The sequence below is a fragment of the Tachyglossus aculeatus genome, chromosome 5 (genome assembly GCF_015852505.1).
Source record: "Tachyglossus aculeatus isolate mTacAcu1 chromosome 5, mTacAcu1.pri, whole genome shotgun sequence".
NCBI lineage: Eukaryota > Metazoa > Chordata > Mammalia > Monotremata > Tachyglossidae > Tachyglossus > Tachyglossus aculeatus.
In genome coordinates, this window is record NC_052070.1 from 79,907,587 (window position 1) to 79,928,890 (window position 21,304).

Consider the following 21,304-nt stretch of genomic DNA (forward strand, 5'->3'; position numbering starts at 1 on the left):
CAGATTGAAGCAGCGAGGCCTGGTGGATAGAATATGGGTCTGAGAGGCGGGAGGTAATCCTGGCTCCGCCGCTTACCTGCTGGGTGACCTCGGGCAAGTCTCTGAACTTCTCTGTGCTTCAGTTAGCTCATCTGTAAAATGAGGATTAAAGACTGGGAGCCCCATGTGGGACATGGACTGTGTTCGACTTGATGGGCTTGTATCTACCCCTGTGCTCGGTACAGTGCTTAGCATATAGGAAGTGCTTAATGAATACCATTAAAAAATATAAATAAAAGGGGAAAGGGGGGGTCATGCCCGGTCAGCATGGAGAGGGCGGGCCGAGCCAGATCCCAAACGTCCAGTTCCTGGAGGATGCTGGAGTCAAAGAAGCCGCAGACCCTGAATGGGCCATTTCCGAAACCCTGGAGTGTTCGCCGTTGTCAGCCCTGGGCCTGTAGAACTACTCTCTCCACACAGAGGCTAAAGATATCTGGATAAATAATAAAACACTTTATTGCAACCGGGCAAACTTTACTACCAAGTCCAGAGGAGAGAGTAAAAGGGCTCTATTCATGTTGCCGAAACACCACTAATCATGAATAAAATACTTTGGAGGAATGTGTTTTTCCTTCAGCTTGGCAATATTAGATTATCAGACTTCTTTAAACGCCAATCCATGGATGGCCACGTTAATATCTATAAATGCTTTCAGGGTCCCTTCACGTACTAAAAAGTGTGTGCCAATCTAGTTCAAGAGGCATATTCAAAAAGGGGAACAAACCTGCACTAGGACTTTTAGACTGTGAGCCCACTATTGGGTAGGGACTCTCTCTATATGTTGCCAAATTGTACTTCCCAAGCGCTTAGTACAGTGCTCTGCACACAGTAAGCGCTCAATAAATACGATTGATAATGATGATGAGTAGATAGCAACATGCACTATCTCATATGTATCATGGCACTTAAACGGGAGTGAAAACCGCTTGTCTGGTATCAACTAAAACTGAATCTACTTAAGCTAATTAGTGGAATTTAAGCTACACGATTCTCTCAAAATTTCAAGGAGATTATTTTAAACAGCAGAATGGGTTAAAACACCACTAAGAAAATTCAGACATACTTATTTGTTGCGAAAGAAGCCTTGCAGCCTAGTGAATAAAAGCCTGGGAGTCAGAGGACCTGGGTTCTAATTTCAGCTCCGCCACTTGTCTTCTGTGTGACCTTGGGCAAGTCACTTAGCATCTTTGTGACTCAGTTACCTAATCTGAAAAATGGAGATTAAGACTGTGAGCTCCACCTGGGACATGGACTGTGTCTGGCCTGATTATCTTGTATAATAATAATAATGACGGCATTTGTTAAGTGCTTACTATGTGCAAAGCACTGCTCTAAGCGCTGGGGGGGATACAAGGTGATCAGGTTATCCCACGTGGGGCTCACAGTCTTCATCCCCATTTTACAGATGAGGGAACTGAGGTCCAGAGAAGTGAAGTGACTTGCCCAAGGTCACACATCTGACAAATGGCTGAGTCAGGATACGAACCTATGACCGCTGACTCCCAAGCCTGTGCTCTTTCCACCGAGCCACGCTGCTTCTCTTGTATCTACCCGGGGGCTTAGTACAGTGCTTGGCACATAGAAAGTGCTTAAGAAATCCCGTAGAAAATTACATTTTCAGCCAGTACCTAAAAATCACTCATCATCATCATCAATCGTATTTATTGAGCGCTTACTGTGTGCAGAGCACTGGACTAAGTGCTTGGGAAGTACAAATTGGCAACATATAGAGACAGTCCCTACCCAACAGTGGGCTCACAGTCTAAAAGGGGGAGACAGAGAACAAAACCAAACATACTAACAAAATAAAATAAATAGGATATGTACAAGTAAAATAGAGTAATAAATATGTACAAACATATATACATATATACAGGTGCTGTGGGGAAGGGAAGGAGGTAAGATGGGGGGGATGGAGGGGGGGACGAGGGGGAGAGGAAGGAAGGGGCTCAGTCTGGGAAGGCCTCCTGGAGGAGGTGAGCTCTCAGTAGGGCCTTGAAAACTTCCAAAGGCATTTGACTTCAAGAGGCAGTTTAAGGGAGACTCACACACATTTGACTCAGCTGGGAGAATCTGGAGCGTCCTTACAGCCATTCCCTTTACAAACATTTTAAATTCAGGATTAATAATTTACTCACAATCTGTCAATTACAAAGATTCCCTGCCAACCGCCCTACAAAACAAACACGACTTGGTTTGTGGGTGGTTTTCCCTCCTCTAAACTGTAAGCTCGTGGTGGGTAGGGAATGTCGCTGTTTACTGTTGTGCTACATTTTTCCGAGTGCTTAGTACAGTGCTCTGCACACAGTAAGTGCTCAACAAATATGGCTGAATGAATGAATGAATGAATGAATGGTCGCTCCATCTGGAGTCTCTGTTCCTGAAAGCCAGAGCGGGGCCAGCATCAGATATTCAGCTGCTGGCCCCATTCCAAGTGAGGTCACCAATTACTGCTGCATACGTGACATAACGTAACGACATCATACGCTCCCATGGCCGCCCCTCACTCGAACGGCACGGCAGCTCAGCTCCGAGGCCTTGGCTTATGCCCTCTAAGAGAATGCTTCTGTCACGCCACCAATCAGTAAATCAATGGTATGTACTGAGCGCTTACTGTGTGCCGAACACTTTACCAAGCACTTGGGAGAGTTGGCAGACCGGGTCCCTGCCCATAATGGGCTTACAGTCTTGAGAAGGCCAGGTGGTCACCATCTTTGTGAGGTCCCCTTCTGTGTGGCGACTGCTTACTTCATAATGGGGGCATTTGTTAATCAATCAATCGTATTTATTGAGCGCTTACTGTGTGCAGAGCACTGTACTAAGCGCTTGGGAAGTACAAGTTGGCAACATATAGAGACGGTCCCTACCCAACAGTGGGCTCACAGTCTAGAAGGGGGAGACACTTACTGCGTGCCAAGCACCGGGGGAACTACAAGATAAGCAGGTTGGACATGGCCCCTGGCCATACCGAGCTCACAGTCTTAAGAGGGTGTAGGATTTAAATCCCCATTTTACAGATGAGGACACTGAGGCACAGTGAAATGAAGAGACTTGCCCAAAGTCACCCAGCTAACAAGGAGAGGGCTGGGATTAGAAACCAGGCCCTCTGAATCCCAGGCCCATGATCTTTGCACTAGGCCACGCTGCTTCGCTCAATGCTGCTCCTCTTACCACCTGAAGCCGGTCTCCTTTGCCAGAGCGCTTCTTCATAAAGAAGCGCTTCTTCAAGCGCTTAGTACACTGCTCTGCACACAGTAAGCGCTCAATAAATACGATTGATGATGATGATAAACACTTCAGGTACTAAAAACCAAAAGCAAGCTTGAACGGTGTTCCATCAGAAATGTTTTCGAAGAACCATACAATCACAGAGCTTATTTTTCCCAACGCTCACCTTTAAATTGGCCTCCAGTGGAATATCCCAATACCTTAATTTTCTTAAAAACAGATTTTTGTACCGCAGTGACCCTCACCTTCTCGTAATGCGTTTCCATGCACAGGAAGATGGTATATGCTGTCAAACAAGCTAGGCAGCCCTCAAGATAGGACTGCCCCCCAAGCTTCTCCGCCTCGGCATACAGGTTATTCAGAGTGCGAACGGTTTCTTCAAACTGCTGTCGGTCAATCTGAAGAAATATGAAAAACATATCGGGGAAACAGTTACAACTCACTTCTGTGCAGCGTTGAGTTTCTCTGGAGAGCACCTAGAAGAAAAACTGTTAATCTGAGATCTCAGCTAGCGAGTCTGAATATTGGGAACCAGCCTAGTGATCCTTCAATCCCTCCCCCTCTGATCCCTGCCCAATGACAGTAGGCATTTCTACGGCCTCAGGCGGAAGCTTTTTTGCCCTTTACATCTGCTTTTTAAGGTCTTCCATTGATTTACAGTCATTTGTATTTGCTGAGCACGTACTGTGTGCGGAGCACTGTACTAAGCACTTGGGAGAGTACAACATAACACTATAAGATATATTCCCAGCCCACGAGCTCACAAGAGAAGATTATTCTTTTTTCAGAGTCACTGACGAAGTTAGATTTTTTTAAAAAAATGGTATTAAGTGCTTACTATACGCCAGACATGGTTCTACGCACTTGGGTCTTGTCTTTTGTTGTTAAGTCGCTTCCTACCCAAAGCGACTCCACGGACACGTCTCCCCCAGAACAACCCACCCCCATCTGCAGCCGTTTTGGTACCACACAGTTTTCCTGTTAGAAGTACGAAGTGGTTTACCATTGCCTTCTTCCGTGCAGTAAACGTGAGTCTTTGCTCTTGACTCTCTCCCATGCCGCTGCTACCCAACATAGGTGAGTTTTGACTTCGAGCAGATTGCCTTCCACTCACTAGCCACTACCCAAGCTAGGAATGGAATGGGTATGCCTCTGCTTGACTCTCCCTCCCACAGCCGAGACTGGTAGAATACTGGAAACTCTCCAGGTACAATCTTGAGAGGGGAAGATACGGGTTAATCAGGTGAGATACAGCCCCTATCCCACATGGGGCTCACAGTCAAGTAAAAGAACAGGCATCGAATGTCTATTTTGCAGTTGAGGAAACTGAGGCACAGAGAAGTTAGGTGCCTCTCCCAAGGTAACACAGCAGCCGAGTGGTGGAGCCTGGACTAGGACCCAGGTCCTCGGTTTATTCTATAGCCATACTGCTTCTAATTCTTGCGGTCCTTCAAGTTAGTCCTATAGGCACTACTGATAAAAAAAATCATCTGTCCCTGCCTCTGACCACCCTGTTCTCAATCAATCATATTTATTGAGCATTTACTGTGTGCACAGCACTGTACTGAGTGCTTGGGAGAGTACAACAGAACACAGTTGGGAGACACAATTCCCTGCTCACAATAAGGTTACAGTCTAGAGGGGAGGCAGACATTAATGTACATAACTAATTATGGATATGTATATAAGTGCTTTGGAGCTGAGAGGGGTAAATAAGAGGTGAAAATCCCAGTGCAAGGGCGAGGCATATGAGAGTAGGAAAAGAGGAAGTGAGGGTTCAGTCCGGGAAGGCCTCTTCCAAATGCTCTTGGCCATTTTTGGGATCAAATCCCAAATCAATCAATCAGTGGTATTTTTGGAGAGCTTACTGCACTCCTCACTTTTGATTTCAAGGCACTTCATCAATCCCCCTCGGCCTACACCAGTTTAGTCTTTAGCCCATTCCCTCTGTCCAATCTAAGGAAAGGTCCCAACCCGTGTCAGGAGTAAAATCGAATCCAACTCTCCCAAACCCACCCCCGCTTCTCTCCCCTGGCTTCTCAAAATCCACTTTCTCTGTGGAGACTTCTCAAACGTGGAACCCTGCACAGGAAAAAAAAAGCAAACCCACAAAAAACAATTCAGAATTCATCCTTTTAAACTTCAAGATCCCCAAAGGACTTCTGAACACTCTGTTCTGTTGGAGGCTGCCCAGGATTTTGCGGCCATTCAGTCAGCCAGGGAATTTCATAGTGCCCTAGTGACCTGAGAGAGTTAACAGAGCTCCTGGAGTAATCCAGGCACTGGGAGAAAGTGGCTCTAAACGTCGATGGTGATTCTCTCTCAAATTCAGGTTTCAAACTAGTATAAGTTTTTTTCCGCCCCTACTGAACTTACGCAAGAAGAAGCACGCATTAAATGCTATCCGGTAAATCAGTGTCTGAAAAAGTCAATATCAAGAATTACCTCTTCAGATAAATGGACAATGTTCCATTTTTTTTTTATATAAACTTTCCCTAAATTGTCTTGTCTTATCATCATCAATCGTATTTATTGAGCGCTTACTGTGTGCAGAGCACTGTACTAAGCGCTTGGGAAGTACAAATTGGCAACATATAGAGACAGTCCCTACCCAACAGTGGGCTCACAGTCTAAAAGGGGGAGACAAAACCAAACATACTAACAAAATAAAATAAATAGAATAGATATGTACAAGTAAAATAAATACATAAATTATGCCGAGTCGTCTCCGACACATAGCGGCGCCACGGATACACCTCTCCCAGAACGCCTCACCTCCATCTGCCATCGTTCTAGGAAGTGTATCCACTGAGTTTTCTTGGACAAAATACGGAATTGGTTTACCATTGCCTCCTTCCCCGCGGTAAACTTGAGTCTCTGCACCTCGACTCTCTCCCGTGCCGCTGCTACCCAGCCCTGGTGAGTTTTAACTTGTAGTAGATTCCCTTCCACTCGCTAGCCACTGCCCAAGCGGGGAATGGAATGGATATGCCTCTGCTTGATTCTTCTTCCCATAGTCAAGACTGGTAGAGTATCGGAAACTCTCCAGGAGTTACCCTGAGAGGGGTCCCCCAAATTAGCTGGCTTAAAAACATAAAGCAAACATCAAAACCCTTAAGATCTCTCGCTCAGTGTCACTAAACGTAAGTTAAATGCAAATCTAGTGTCATGCTGCGGTTGCACTAGGACTGATGAAAAGGAGGGAGGCAGTAATACATGCATCTGAAAAAAAAACACAACCCATTAACAATGGATGGGTAATAATAAGGAATGGAAAAATAAAGAGTAAGAATTAAGTCGTAGTTGTGCTCTAGTGGAGGAAAAAAAGTCACACGATAGAGATATTTTACTACTTATGTCTAGGTTCCCTCTAAAGGAGTTTATGTTGGTTTGTGCAGTGTCAGAGCTACAAGAGAAGAAGTGAGGAAGGCGCCAGGTAGAAATCTGAATTAAGCAAGACTGAGAAACTTCACAGCACATACCTTCAATGATATATTATAAAGTATTTATTTACATTAACATCTGTCTCCCCCTCCAGACCGTAAACTCGTTGTGGGCAGGGGACGTGTCTGCCGACTCTGTTGTGTTAGACGCTACCGAGTGCTTGGTACAGTGCTCTGCACATAGCAAGCACTCAATAAATACTACTGAGTGAACGAATGAAATAGGAACCACATACGTGGTTGAGCTGATGATGGGATGATAGCAAGCACTCAATAAATACTACTGAGTGAATGAATGAAATAGGAACCACATATGTGGTTGAGCTGATGATGTGATGCAAAGCAAAAAAAAAACGAGGTACTGCATCCTGAGGCATTTAAGAATCCAATGATCTATCTAGATCAAATATTTGGAAAAAATGATTTTTTTTTACTGTGTTTGGAAAGTCATTTTATATATTTCAAATTGTATATGTTTCCCCCGTCCCTATCCAGTACCAAACCAGATTTTGCCTAACCACGACAAAGTCATTCTCTAAGAATTTCTCCAGAAACAATGAAATTCTCAATTATCAAAGTGATATTAACTTTCCAAAGATGGGGGGAAAGTTAACTGATACTGAAAGAAGGAATGCTTCCTCATTCAAAAATTACAAATGTGTTTCTCTAATCTATGAAAATCAAATTCTTTACATTATGCTTACAAGTAGGCCGGAATCCCACATGTTATTTTTTTCCTACATTCCTCTGCCAATTTTGCTGCTTTTTCAGAAGGCAATGACTGCTGAAGAGCAATCAGTGGAATTTTTGGTACAGACATGACAACAACAAAGACAGAAGTCCTTCAATCCCGAGCAAATTAGGGAAAATTTAAAACCTGCAAATTTTCATTTCGTCTTGACACATAAAACACCATCAAAATCTCCTAAAATGTCTGTTTAAAGACTGAGCTAGTATTGTTACGCAAACATTAGAAGAAAAAAAAACCCAAGGCCACCCTTCGGAAGCACTATGCCCCCCATTTCATATTCAGTACTACAAACAGATCCAGGCTACGTGAAGTTAAAGGATTTAAAAGGACTCCAGAATTTTTAAACATTACTTTTTACAGGAATAGGAGAGTTCACTAGACTTTGTGGCTGCAATCAACCTATCAAACGAAGGGTCTGCCACCCAGAGAGACCTGTAAAGTTTAATTCTGATCTTGTGTAAGCACTTCCTAAGGGCTACAAGCAGCATACAGGCCTAGGAAGTCACCAGAACCTAAATTTTAATCCCGGCTCCGCCACTTGTCGGCTGTGTGACCTTGGGCAAGCTTTTTTTTATTTCCAGATGGTATTTGTTAAGCCCCTACTATGTGCCAGGCACTGTACTAGACTGTAGACTTGTCAGATTGGACACAGTCCCTGGCCTGCAAGGGGCTTAGTTTGAATCGCCATTTTACAGAGGAGGTAACTGAAGCACAGACAAGTTAAGCGACTTGCCCAAGGTCACACAGCAGACAAGTGTCCACCTGTCTACGTGTTTTGTTTTGTTGTCTGTCTCCCCCTTCTACACTTTGAACCCGCTGTTGGCTAGGGATCATCTCTATATGTTGCCGACTTGGACTTCCCAAGCGCTTAGTCCAGTGCTCTGCGCACAGTAAGCGCTCAATAAATACAATTGAGTGAATGAACGAAAGTGGTGGAGCCGGGATTAGAACTCAGGTCCTTCTGACGCCCAGGCCTGTGCTCTATCCACTGGGCCACGCTGCTTCTCACGTAACTTCTCTATGGCTCGGTCCATCTCACGGAGATTAAAACTGTAAGCCCCATGGTGGGACGGGTCTGTGTCCTACCCGATTAGCTTGGCTCTACCCCAGTGCTTAGTATGTTGCCTGGCACAATATACACGCTTAACATATATATCATAAAAAAAGTTGATTCCAAAAGTTTGATTTTGAAAGCTGTCAATACGAGACTTGTGACAGAGAAAAAGGAAGGCGTTTCTTCTGCATACTGAAAGTAAAACTGAAATTGAAGGTACATAAATAAGCCACAGTGGATTCACCAAAAGAAGGCTAAAAAACCCAAACAGTCTTCCCACTTTAACGTTAAGTGAAATACATTCAATTTCCTTTAATTACAGGCCTCCCAGTTACCAAACTCCACCGTCTACTTAACCGATCTCTCCCCAATCTCTCTCCATCAAAAGGTAATGCACAACCCTTCAACAGGCAGAAGGTTGGGGGAAAAGTTTAGCTAACCCAGCGCTTGCCAGCATTACTCTAAACCTCATCAGCTAATAGGTCTTCCATAGACTTACACAAGAAAAAACCACCTTCAGTATGTATACGGCATTTCATAAACACCAGTTGGTCAAAAAAGACCTCTATTAAGTGGGAATTACATCTATTTTGTAGAAGAAACAGGCTCTGAGTGCATTTCATAAACACCAGTTAGTCAAAAAAAGACCTCTATTAAGTGGGAATTACGTCTATTTTGTAGAAGAAACAGGTTCTGAGTTAATTTGCTCAAGGCCACAGAGCAAGTGCAAAATGGGGCCAAAATGATAATTGAGGGTTGGTTGGCTTCCCGCCTTTACTGGGGAGGCTGGGCCATACTGGAACACTAATTAAACCTTGAACCACTCCAAGTGACTTCAAAGAACTGCTTCATATAATAATAATAATAATAATAATAATAATAATAATAATAATAATAATAGCATTTATTAAGCGCTTACTATGTGCAAAGCACCGTTCTAAGCACTGGGGAGGCTACAAGGTGATCAGGTTGTCCCACGGGGGGCTCACAGGCTTCATCCCCATTTTACAGATGAGGGAACTGAGGCCCGGAGAAGGGAAGTGACTTGCCCAAAGTCACACGGCTAACAATTGGCGTATTGCTCAAGCATCGTCCAATCTACACCCACTTATCCCCTGACAAACATCCCAGCAGCCTCACGCTTAGGTCGCTCAGGTCCCGTCGAACCACTACCGCGGGCCTCGGATGCCCCTGTCAATCGATGGTACTTACCGAGCGCTTACAATAATAATAATAATAATAATAATGACGGCATTTGTTAAGCGCTTACTATGTGCAAAGCACTGTTCTAAGTGCTGGGGGGAGGGATACGAGGTGATCAGGTTGTCCCGCGTGGGGCTCACAGTCATCACCATTTTACGGATGAGGGAACTGAGGCTCCGAGAAGTTACGTGACTTGCCCAAGGTCACACAGCGGACATGTGGCGGAGTCGGGATTCGAACCCGTGACCTCCGACTCCAAAGCCCGGGCTCTTTCCACTGAGCCACGCGTGCTAGCCGCCTGGGAGGGTACGATGTCGGAGACTCTTGTAAACCTCCTACAAGAGTCCACACACGGGGCTGCTCTCCTTATTGGGATATCCCAGGATGAGAAACTATGCTCTGCTAGGTCAGCTGGTAGACTGGAAGCTCGCTGCGGGCAGGCGATATGTCTGTCTTTATTGTTACGGTGTACTCTCCCCGGCGCTTAGTAGAGTGCTGTGCACACAGTACGCGCTCAACAAATACGACTGAGCAGGCAGAACGGGTCTACCAGTTCTATTGGATGGCATTTCCCCCAAATGCTTAGTACAGTGCTCCGCGTACAGATAAGTGCTCAATCAATCAATCAATCAATTGTATTTATTGAGCACTTACTGTGTGCAGAGCACTGTACTAAGCGCTTGGGAAGAACAAGTTGGCAACATATAAAGACAGTCCCTACCCAACAGTGGGCTCACAGTCTAAAAGGGGGACACAGAGAACAAAACCAAATATAGTAACAAAATAAAATAAATAGAATAGATAGGTACAAGTAAAATAAAGAAATAAATAGAGTAATAAATATGTACAAACATATATACAGGTGCTGTGGGGAAGGGAAGGAGGTAAGATGGGGGGGGATGGAGAGGGGGACGAGGGGGAGAGGAAGGAAGGGGCTGATAAATAAAACTGATAGGTCAGAGGCAAGACCAGCGTGGCTCTGTGGAAAGAGCCCGGGCTTGGGAGTCAGAGGTCATGGGTTCTAATCCCGGCTCCGCCGCTTGTCAGCTGGGTGAGTTTGGGCAAGTCACTTCACCGGGCCTCAGTTTCCTCATTATCATCATGATCATCATCATCAATCGTATTTATTGAGCGCTTACTGTGTGCAGAGCACTGTACTAAGCGCTTGGGAAGTACAAGTTGGTAACATATAGAGATAGTCCCTACCCAGCAGCGGAGTTACAGTCTAAAAGGAGGAGACATCTGTCAAATGGGGATGAAGACTGTCAAGACCCTCATCTGTCAAATGGGGATGAAGACTGCGAGCCCCATGTGGGACAACCCCATCATCATCATCATCATCATCATCAATCATATTTATTGAGCACTTACTGTGTGCAGAGCACTGTACTAAGTGCTTGGGAAGTCCAAGTTGGCAACATATAGAGACAGTCCCTACCCAACAGTGGGCTCACAGTCTAAAAGGGGGAGACGGAGAACAAACCAAACATACTAACAAAATAAAATAAACCCGATCACCTTGTATCCCCCCCCAAGCACATAGAACGGTGCTTGGCACATAGTAAGCGCTTAGCAAATACCATCCTTATTATGGTATTATTAGTTCAGTGCTCAAGCGCTCAATAAATACGATTGAATGATGATGATGTGAGTAGTCTCCCTCCTCCACAAGGGTTCCCCCCCTTTTTTTATTTTTTAATGGTATTTATTAAGCAGAAGCAGCGTGGCTCAATGGAAAGAGCCTGGGCTTGGGAGTGAGAGGTCACGGGTTCAAATCCCGGCCCTGCCAACTGTCAGCTGTGCGGCTTTGGGTAAGTCTCTTCACTTCTCTGGGCCTCAGTTACCTCATCTGTAAAATGGGGATTAAGACTGTGAGCCCCCCGTGGGACAACCTGATCACCTTGTAACCTCCCCTGCACTTAGAACAGTGGTTTGCTTAGTAAGCGCTTAATAAATGCTCTCATTATTATTATTACTTGGCACACAGTAAGAGCTTAATAAATGCCATTATTATTATTATTATTCTCTCATCGGTAAAATGGGGATGAAGACTGTGAGTCCCACGGGAGACAACTTGATTACCTTGTATCTACCCAGTGCTTAGAACAGTACTTTGCACATAGTAAGCACTTAATAAATGCCATTATTATTATTATTATTATTATTCTCTCATCTGTAAAATGGGGATGAAGACTGTGGGCCCCACGTGGGCCAACTTGATTTATTAAGAGCTTAATAAATGCCATTATTATTATTATTATTATTCTCTCATCGGTAAAATGGGGATGAAGACTGTGGGCCCCACGTGGGACAACTTGATTACCTTGTATCCACCCCAGCACTTAGAACAGTGCCTCACACACAGTAAGCGCTTAACAAATACCATTATGATTATCATTATTATTCTTTGAGCCTCAGTTCCCTCAACTGTAAAATGGGGATGAAGACTGGGAGCCCCACGGGGGACAACCTGATGACCTTGTATCTCCCTCAGTGCCTAGAACAGTGCCTGGCACATAGTAAGCGCTAAATAAATGCCATCATTATTATTATTATTCTCTCCTCTGTAAAATGGGGATGAAGACTGTGCGCCCCATGGGTGACAACTTGATCACCTTGTAACCTCCCCAGCGTCTAGAACAGTGCTTGGCACATAGTAAGTGCTAAATACCATTATCATTATTATTACTTTCTCACCTGTAAAATGGGGATGAAGACTGGGAGCCCCCAGTGGGGCAAATTGATTACCTTTTAACCACCCCAGCGCTTGGAACAGTGCCTGGCACATAGTAAGCACTTAATAAATACATTATCACTATTATTCTCTCCTTTGTAAAATAGGGATGAAGACTGGGAGCCCCCCGTGGGACAACCTGATTACCTTTTACGCAACCCAGCGCTAAGAACAGTGCTTGGCACATAGTAAGCGCTAAATAAATACCATTATCATCATTATTATTCTCTCCTCTGTAAAATGGAGGTGAAGGCCGGGAGCCCCAAGGGGGACAATTTGATTACCCTTTAACCACCCCAGCGCTTAGAACAGTGCTTGACACATAGTAAGCGCTAAATAAATACTATTATTATTATTATTATTACTATTATTCTCTCATCTGTAAAATGGGGCTGAAGACTGGGAGCCCCAAGGGGGACAACTTGATTACCTTTTACCCATCCCAGCGCTTAGAACAGTGCCTGGCACATAGTAAGCGCTTAATACCATTATCATTATTGTTATTATCTCATCTGTAAAATGGGGATGAAGACTGGGAGCCCCTAGGGGGACAACTTGATTACCTTTTATCCACCCCAGCGCTTAGAATAATGCTTGGGACACAGTAAGCGCTTAATAAATACCATTATTATCATTATTATTCTCTCCTCTGTAAAATGGGGATGAAGGCCGGGAGCCCCAAGGGGGACAACTTGATTACCTTGTATCCACCCCAGGGCTTGGAACAGTGCTTGGCACATAGTAGGCGCTTAATAAATACCATTATTATCATTATTATTCTCTCATCTGTAAAATGGGGGTGAAGGCCGGAAGCCCCAAGGGGGACAACCTGATTATCTTTTATCCACCCCAGCGCTTGGAACAGTGCCTGGAACATAGTAAGCGCTAAATAAATACTATTATTATTATTATTACTATTATTCTCTCATCTGTAAAATGGGGATGAAGACTGGGAGCCCCAAGGGGGACAACTTGATTACCTTTTATCCACCTCAGCGCTTAGAACAGTGTTTGGCACATAGTAAGCGCTTAATAAATACCATTATTATCATTATTATTCTCTCCTCTGTAAAATGGGGGTGAAGGCTGGGAGCCCCCCGTGGGACAACTTGATTACCTTTTATCCACCCCAGAGCTTGGAACAGTGCTTGGCACGTAGTAAGCGCTTAATAAAATACCATTATCATTATTATTATTCTCTCCTCTGTAAAATGGGGGTGAAGGCCAGGGGCCCCAAGGGGGACAACTTGATTACCTTTTACCCACTCCAGCACTTGGAACAGTGCCTGGAACATAGTAAGCGCTTAATAAATACCATTATCATCATTATTATTCTCTCCTCTGTAAAATGGGGGTGAAGGCCGGGAGCCCCAAGGGGGACAACTTGATTACCTTTTATGCAGGCCAGCGCTTGGAACAGTGCTTGGCACATAGTAAGCGCTTAATAAATACCATTCTTATCATTATTACTCTGTCCTCTGTAAAATGGGGGTAAAGGCCGGGAGCCCCAAGGGGGACAACTTGATTACCTTTTATCCACCCCAGCGCTTAGAACAGTGCTTGCCACACAGTAAGCGCTAAATACCATTATCATTATTACTATTCTCTCATCTGTAAAATGGGGGTGAAGACTGGGAGCCCCAAGGGGGCCAACTTGATTACCTTTTACCCACCCCAGTGCTTGGAACAGTGCTTGGCACATAGTAAGCTCTTAATAAACACCATTATCATCATTATTATTCTCTCCTCTGTAAAATGGGGATGAAGACTGGGAGCCCCAAAGGGGGACAACTTGATTACCTTTTATCCACCTCAGCGCTTAGAACAGTGTTTGGCACATAGTAAGCGCTTAATAAACACCATTATCATCATTATCATTCTCTCCTCTGTAAAATGGGGATGAAGACCGGGAGCCCCAAGGGGGACAACTTGATTACCTTTTACGAAACCCAGCGCTTCGAACAGTGCCTGGCACATAGTAAGCGCTTAATAAACACATTATTATTATTATTATTCTCTCCTCTGTAAAATGGGGGTGAAGGCCGGGAACCCCAAGGGGGACAACTTGGTTACCTTGTATCTCCCCCAGCACTTGGAACAGTAATTGCCACATAGTAAGCGCTTAATAAATACCATTATTATCATTATTACTCTGTCCTCTGTAAAATGGGGGTGAAGGCCGGGAGCCCCAATGGGGACAACTTGATTATCTTTTATCCACCCCAGCGCTTGGAACAGTGCCTGGAACATAGTAAGCGCTAAATAAATACTATTATTATTATTATTCTCTCATCTGTAAAATGGGGATGAAGACTGGGAACCCCAAGGGGGACAACTTGATTACCTTTTATGCAACCCAGCGCTCAGAAGTGCTTGGCACATAGTAAGCGCTTAATAAATACCATTATTATCATTATTATTCTCTCCTCTGTAAAATGGGGGTGAAGGCCGGGAGCCCCAAGGGGGCCAACTTGATTACCTTTTACCCACCCCAGCGCTTGGAACAGTGCTTGGCACATAGTAAGCGCTTAATAAATACTATTATCATTATTATTATTCTCTCCTCTGTAAAATGGGGGTGAAGGCCGGGAGCCCCCAGTGGGACAACTTGATTACTTTTTATGCAACCCAGAGCTTAGAACAGTGCCTGGCACATAGTAAGCGCTAAATAAATACCATTATCATTATTGTTACTCTCTCCTCTGTAAAATGGGGGTGAGGGCCGGGAGCCCCAAGGGGGACAACTTGATTACCTTTTATCCACCCCAGTGCTTAGAACAGTGCCTGGCACATAGTAAGTGCTTAATAAATACCATTATCATTATTATTATTCTCTTTGTAAAAATGGGGATGAAGACTGGGAGCTCCAAGGGGGCCAACTTGATTACCTTTTACGAAACCCAGCGCTTCGAACAGTGCCTGGCACATAGTAAGCGCTTAATAAATACCATTATCATCATTATTATTCTCTCCTCTGTAAAATGGGGGTGAGGGCCGGGAGCCCCAAGGGGGACAACTTGATTATCTTTTATCCACCCCAGCGCTTGGAACAGTGCTTGGCACATAGTAAGCACTTAATAAATACCATTACCATCATTATTATTCTCTCCTCTGTAAAATGGGGGTGAGGGCCGGAAGCCCCAAGGGGGACAACTTGATTATCTTTTATCCACCCCAGCGCTTGGAACTGTGCTTGGCACATAGTAAGCGCTTAATAAACACCATTACCATCATTATTATTCTCTCCTCTGTAAAATGGGGGTGAAGGCCGGGAGCCCCAAGGGGGACAACTTGATTACCTTTTATCCACCTCAGCGCTTAGAACAGTGCCTGGCACATAGTACGCGCTTAATAAATACCATTATCATCATTATTATTCTCTCCTCTGTAAAACGGGGCTGAAGACTGGGAGCCCCAAGGGGGACAACTTGATTACCTTTTACCCACCTCAGCGCTTAGAACAGTGTTTGGCACATAGTAAGCGCTTAATAAACACCATTATCATCACTATCATTCTCTCCTCTGTAAAATGGGGATGAAGACCGGGAGCCCCAAGGGGGACAACTTGATTACCTTTTACCCACCTCAGCGCTTAGAACTGTGCTTGGCACATAGTAAGCGCTTAATCAACACCATTACCATCATTATTATTCTCTCCTCTGTAAAATGGGGGTGAAGGCCGGGAGCCCCAAGGGGGACAACTTGATTACCTTTTACCCACCTCAGCGCTTAAAACAGTGCCTGGCACATAGTAAGCGCTTAACAAACACCATTATTATCATTATTATTCTCTCCTCTGTAAAATGGGGGTGAAGGCCGGGAGCCCCAAGGGGGACAACTTGATTACCTTTTACCCACCTCAGCGCTTAAAACAGTGCCTGGCACATAGTAAGCGCTTAACAAACACCATTATTATCATTATTATTCTCTCCTCTGTAAAATGGGGGGGGAAGGCCGGGAGCCCCAAGGGGGACAACTTGATTACCTTTTATCCACCTCAGCGCTTCGAACAGTGCCTGGCACATAGTAAGCGCTTAATAAACACCATTATCATCATTATCATTCTCTCCTCTGTAAAATGGGGATGAAGGCCGGGAGCCCCGAGGGGGACAACTTGATTACCTTTTACCCACCTCAGCGCTTAGAACAGTGTTTGGCACATAGTAAGTGCTAAATAAACACTATTATTATTATTATTATTATTATTATTCTGTCCTGTAAAATGGGGATAAAGACTGGGAGCCCCAAGGGGGACAACTTGATTACCTTTTACCCACCTCAGCGCTTAGAACAGTGCCTGACACATAGGAAGCTCTTAATAAACACCATTATCATCATTATTATTCTCTCCTCTGTAAAATGGGGATGAAGAACTGGGAGCCCCCCGTGGGACAATTTGATTACCTTTTATCCACCCCAGAGCTTGGAACAGTGCATGGCACATAGTAAGCGCTTAATCAACACCATTATCATCATTATTATTCTCTCCTCTGTAAAATGGGGTTGAAGACTGGGAGCCCCGAGGGGGGCAACTTGATTACCTTTTACCCACCTCAGCGCTTAGAACAGTGCCTGGCACATAGTAAGCGCTTAATAAATACCATTATCATCATTATTATTCTCTCCTCTGTAAAACGGGGCTGAAGACTGGGAGCCCCAAGGGGGACAACGTGATTACCTTTTACCCACCTCAGCGCTTAGAACAGTGCCTGACACATAGGAAGCTCTTAATAAACACCATTATCATCATTATTATTCTCTCCTCTGTAAAATGGGGATGAAGAACTGGGAGCCCCCCGTGGGACAATTTGATTACCTTTTATCCACCCCAGAGCTTGGAACAGTGCATGGCACATAGTAAGCGCTTAATCAACACCATTATCATCATTATTATTCTCTCCTCTGTAAAATGGGGTTGAAGACTGGGAGCCCCGAGGGGGGCAACTTGATTACCTTTTACCCACCTCAGCGCTTAGAACAGTGCCTGGCACATAGTAAGCGCTTAATAAATACCATTATCATCATTATTATTCTCTCCTCTGTAAAACGGGGCTGAAGACTGGGAGCCCCAAGGGGGACAACGTGATTACCTTTTACCCACCTCAGCGCTTAGAACAGTGCCTGACACATAGGAAGCTCTTAATAAACACCATTATCATCATTATTATTCTCTCCTCTGTAAAATGGGGATGAAGACCGGGAGCCCCAAGGGGGACAACTTGATTACCTTTTATCCACCTCAGCGCTTAGAACAGTGCCTGGCACATAGTACGCGCTTAATAAATACCATTATCATCATTATTATTCTCTCCTCTGTAAAACGGGGCTGAAGACTGGGAGCCCCAAGGGGGACAACTTGATTACCTTTTACCCACCTCAGCGCTTAGAACAGTGTTTGGCACATAGTAAGCGCTTAATAAACACCATTATCATCACTATCATTCTCTCCTCTGTAAAATGGGGATGAAGACCGGGAGCCCCAAGGGGGACAACTTGATTACCTTTTACCCACCTCAGCGCTTAGAACTGTGCTTGGCACATAGTAAGCGCTTAATCAACACCATTACCATCATTATTATTCTCTCCTCTGTAAAATGGGGGTGAAGGCCGGGAGCCCCAAGGGGGACAACTTGATTACCTTTTACCCACCTCAGCGCTTAAAACAGTGCCTGGCACATAGTAAGCGCTTAACAAACACCATTATTATCATTATTATTCTCTCCTCTGTAAAATGGGGGTGAAGGCCGGGAGCCCCAAGGGGGACAACTTGATTACCTTTTATCCACCTCAGCGCTTCGAACAGTGCCTGGCACATAGTAAGCGCTTAATAAATACCATTATCATCATTATTATTCTCTCCTCTGTAAAACGGGGTTGAAGACTGGGAGCCCCAAGGGGGCCAACTTGATTACCTTTTACCCACCTCAGCGCTTAGAACAGTGTTTGGCACATAGTAAGCGCTTAATAAACACCATTATCATCATTATCATTCTCTCCTCTGTAAAATGGGGATGAAGACCGGGAGCCCCAAGGGGGACAACTTGATTACCTTTTACCCACCTCAGCGCTTAGAACTGTGCTTGGCACATAGTAAGCGCTTAATCAACACCATTACCATCATTATTATTCTCTCCTCTGTAAAATGGGGGTGAAGGCCGGGAGCCCCAAGGGGGACAACTTGATTACCTTTTACCCACCTCAGCGCTTAGAACAGTGCCTGGCACATAGTAAGCGCTTAATAAACACCATTATCATCATCATTATTCTCTCCTCTGTAAAATGGGGGGGAAGGCCGGGAGCCCCAAGGGGGACAACTTGATTACCTTTTATCCACCTCAGCGCTTAGAACAGTGTTTGGCACATAGTAAGCGCTTAATAAACACCATTATCATCATCATTATTCTCTCCTCTGTAAAATGGGGGTGAAGACCGGGAGCCCCAAGGGGGCCAACTTGATTAACTTTTACCCACCCCAGCGCTTGGAACAGTGTTTGGCACATAGTAAGCGCTAAATAAACACTATTATTATTATTATTATTCTCTCATCTGTAAAATGGGGATGAAGACCGGGAGCCCCAAGGGGGCCAACTTGATTACCTTTTACCCACCTCAGCGCTTGGAACAGTGCCTGGCACATAGTAAGCGCTTAACAAACACCATTATTATCATTATTATTCTCTCCTCTGTAAAATGGGGGTGAAGGCCGGGAGCCCCAAGGGGGACAACTTGATTACCTTTTACCCACCTCAGCGCTTAGAACAGTGCCTGGCACATAGTAAGCGCTTAATAAACACCATTATCATCATCATTATTCTCTCCTCTGTAAAATGGGGGGGAAGGCCGGGAGCCCCAAGGGGGACAACTTGATTACCTTTTATCCACCTCAGCGCTTAGAACAGTGTTTGGCACATAGTAAGCGCTTAATAAACACCATTATCATCATCATTATTCTCTCCTCTGTAAAATGGGGATGAAGACCGGGAGCCCCAAGGGGGCCAACTTGATTACCTTTTACCCACCTCAGCGCTTAGAACAGTGCTTGGCACATAGTAAGCGCTTAATAAACACCATTACCATCATTATTATTCTCTCCTCTGTAAAATGGGGATGAAGACCGGGAGCCCCAAGGGGGCCAACTTGATTACCTTTTACCCACCTCAGCGCTTAGAACAGTGTTTGGCACATAGTAAGCGCTTAATAAATACCATTATCATCATTATCATTCTCTCCTCTGTAAAATGGGGATGAAGGCCGGGAGCCCCGAGGGGGCCAACTTGATTACCTTTTACCCACCTCAGCGCTTAGAACAGTGTTTGGCACATAGTAAGCGCTTAATAAACACCATTATCATCATTATCATTCTCTCCTCTGTAAAATGGGGGGGAAGGCCGGGAGCCCCAAGGGGGACAACTTGATTACCTTTTACCCACCTCAGCGCTTAGAACAGTGCCTGGCACATAGTAAGCGCTTAACAAACACCATTATTATCATTATTATTCTCTCCTCTGTACAATAGGGATGAAGACTGGGAGCCCCAAGGGGGACAACTTGATTGCCTCGTATCTCCCCCAGCACTTGGCGCAGTGCTTGGCGCACAGTAAGCGCTTAACCGACGCCATCACCACCATGACGACGCGTGTCGTGAGGGCCCTGTGGAGCCCCCGGCCGTGTGGTGGTGGTGGCGGTTGTGTCCCCCCCCCCCCCACCTCCGTCCCCCCCGACCCCCCCGTACCCGGTTGTCCAGCTCCGGGGGGAACTTGGTCTGGAACTGGCAGCGGGTGCCGCCGCTGTAGTCCCGCTGGACGAAGACCTTGGCGGCCACGGGCGCCTGCTGCGGCCTCATGGCGGGGCCCCACAGGGACCCGGGGACCCCCCGACGACGCTCACCGCCCCCGCCCTCACTTACGGCCGCTGCAAAACCGGCCCCCCTCCCCCCACCACGCCGTAAAGCGAACCCGGAGTTGCCCGGGGCGACGGGGGCGGGGCCGAGACCGGGCTCCGGCGCTCGGCCTTATCATTCGTCCAATCGTATTCATTCATTCATTCGCTCGTTCATTCATTCACTGCCTCGTTCGTTCGTTCGTCAATTAATTCACTCACTCATTCATTCGCTCGTTTGCTCATTCATTCGTTCCCTCAGTCATTCATTCGTTCGTTCATTCCTTCGTTCGTTCATTCCTTCGCTCATTCATTCATTCATTCGTTCGTTCTTTCATTCGCTCATTCATTCGTTCATTCGTTCGCTCATTCATTCGTTCATTCGTTCGCTCATTCATTCATTCATTCGTTCATTCGTTCGTTCATTCATTAATTCGTTCATTCCTTCGTTCATTCGTTCATTCATTCGTTCATTCCTTCACTCATTCATTCATTCATTCGTTCGTTCATTCATTCATTAGTTCATTCATTCATTCGCTCATTCATTCGTTCATTCGTTCGTTCATTCATTCGTTCATTCGCTCATTCATTCCCTCATTCATTCATTCGTTCATTCGTTCGCTCATTCATTCGTTCATTCATTCGCTCATTCATTCATTCATTCATTCGCTCATTCATTCATTCATTCGCTCATTCATTCACTCATTAGCTCATTCATTCGTTCATTCATTCGTTCATTCATTCGTTCATTCATTCATTCATTCGCTCATTCATTCATTCATTCGCTCATTCATTCACTCATTAGCTCATTCATTCGTTCATTCATTCGTTCATTCGTTCATTCATTCATTCATTCATTCGCTCATTCATTCATTCATTCGCTCATTCATTCATTCACTCATTAGCTCATTCATTCGTTCATTCTTTTAGACGCCCTTTTAGACTGTGAGCCCACTGTTGGGTAGGGACTGTCT

The 21,304-nt window shown here is 45.1% G+C and overlaps 1 protein-coding gene and 1 non-coding gene across 2 annotated transcripts in view; both read right to left on the reverse strand.

Moving 5' to 3' along the window:
- GOLGA7 (golgin A7) overlaps nucleotides 1-20,325 on the reverse strand; it is a 35,456-nt gene extending 15,131 nt beyond the window's left edge. The window contains exons 1-2 of the mRNA XM_038747005.1: nucleotides 20,185-20,325; nucleotides 3,513-3,665 (exon numbers count right to left, since the gene is read on the reverse strand). Coding sequence (XP_038602933.1) covers nucleotides 3,513-3,665; nucleotides 20,185-20,295 — 264 coding nt within the window. The 5' untranslated portion in view covers nucleotides 20,296-20,325. The remainder of the gene's footprint in view (nucleotides 1-3,512; nucleotides 3,666-20,184) is intronic.
- Nucleotides 4,355-4,492, reverse strand: LOC119929012. Its single transcript, XR_005451156.1, has one exon. It is a non-coding gene; the product is annotated as a small nucleolar RNA SNORA7 (small nucleolar RNA).
- Nucleotides 20,326-21,304: the final 979 nt, after the last annotated feature.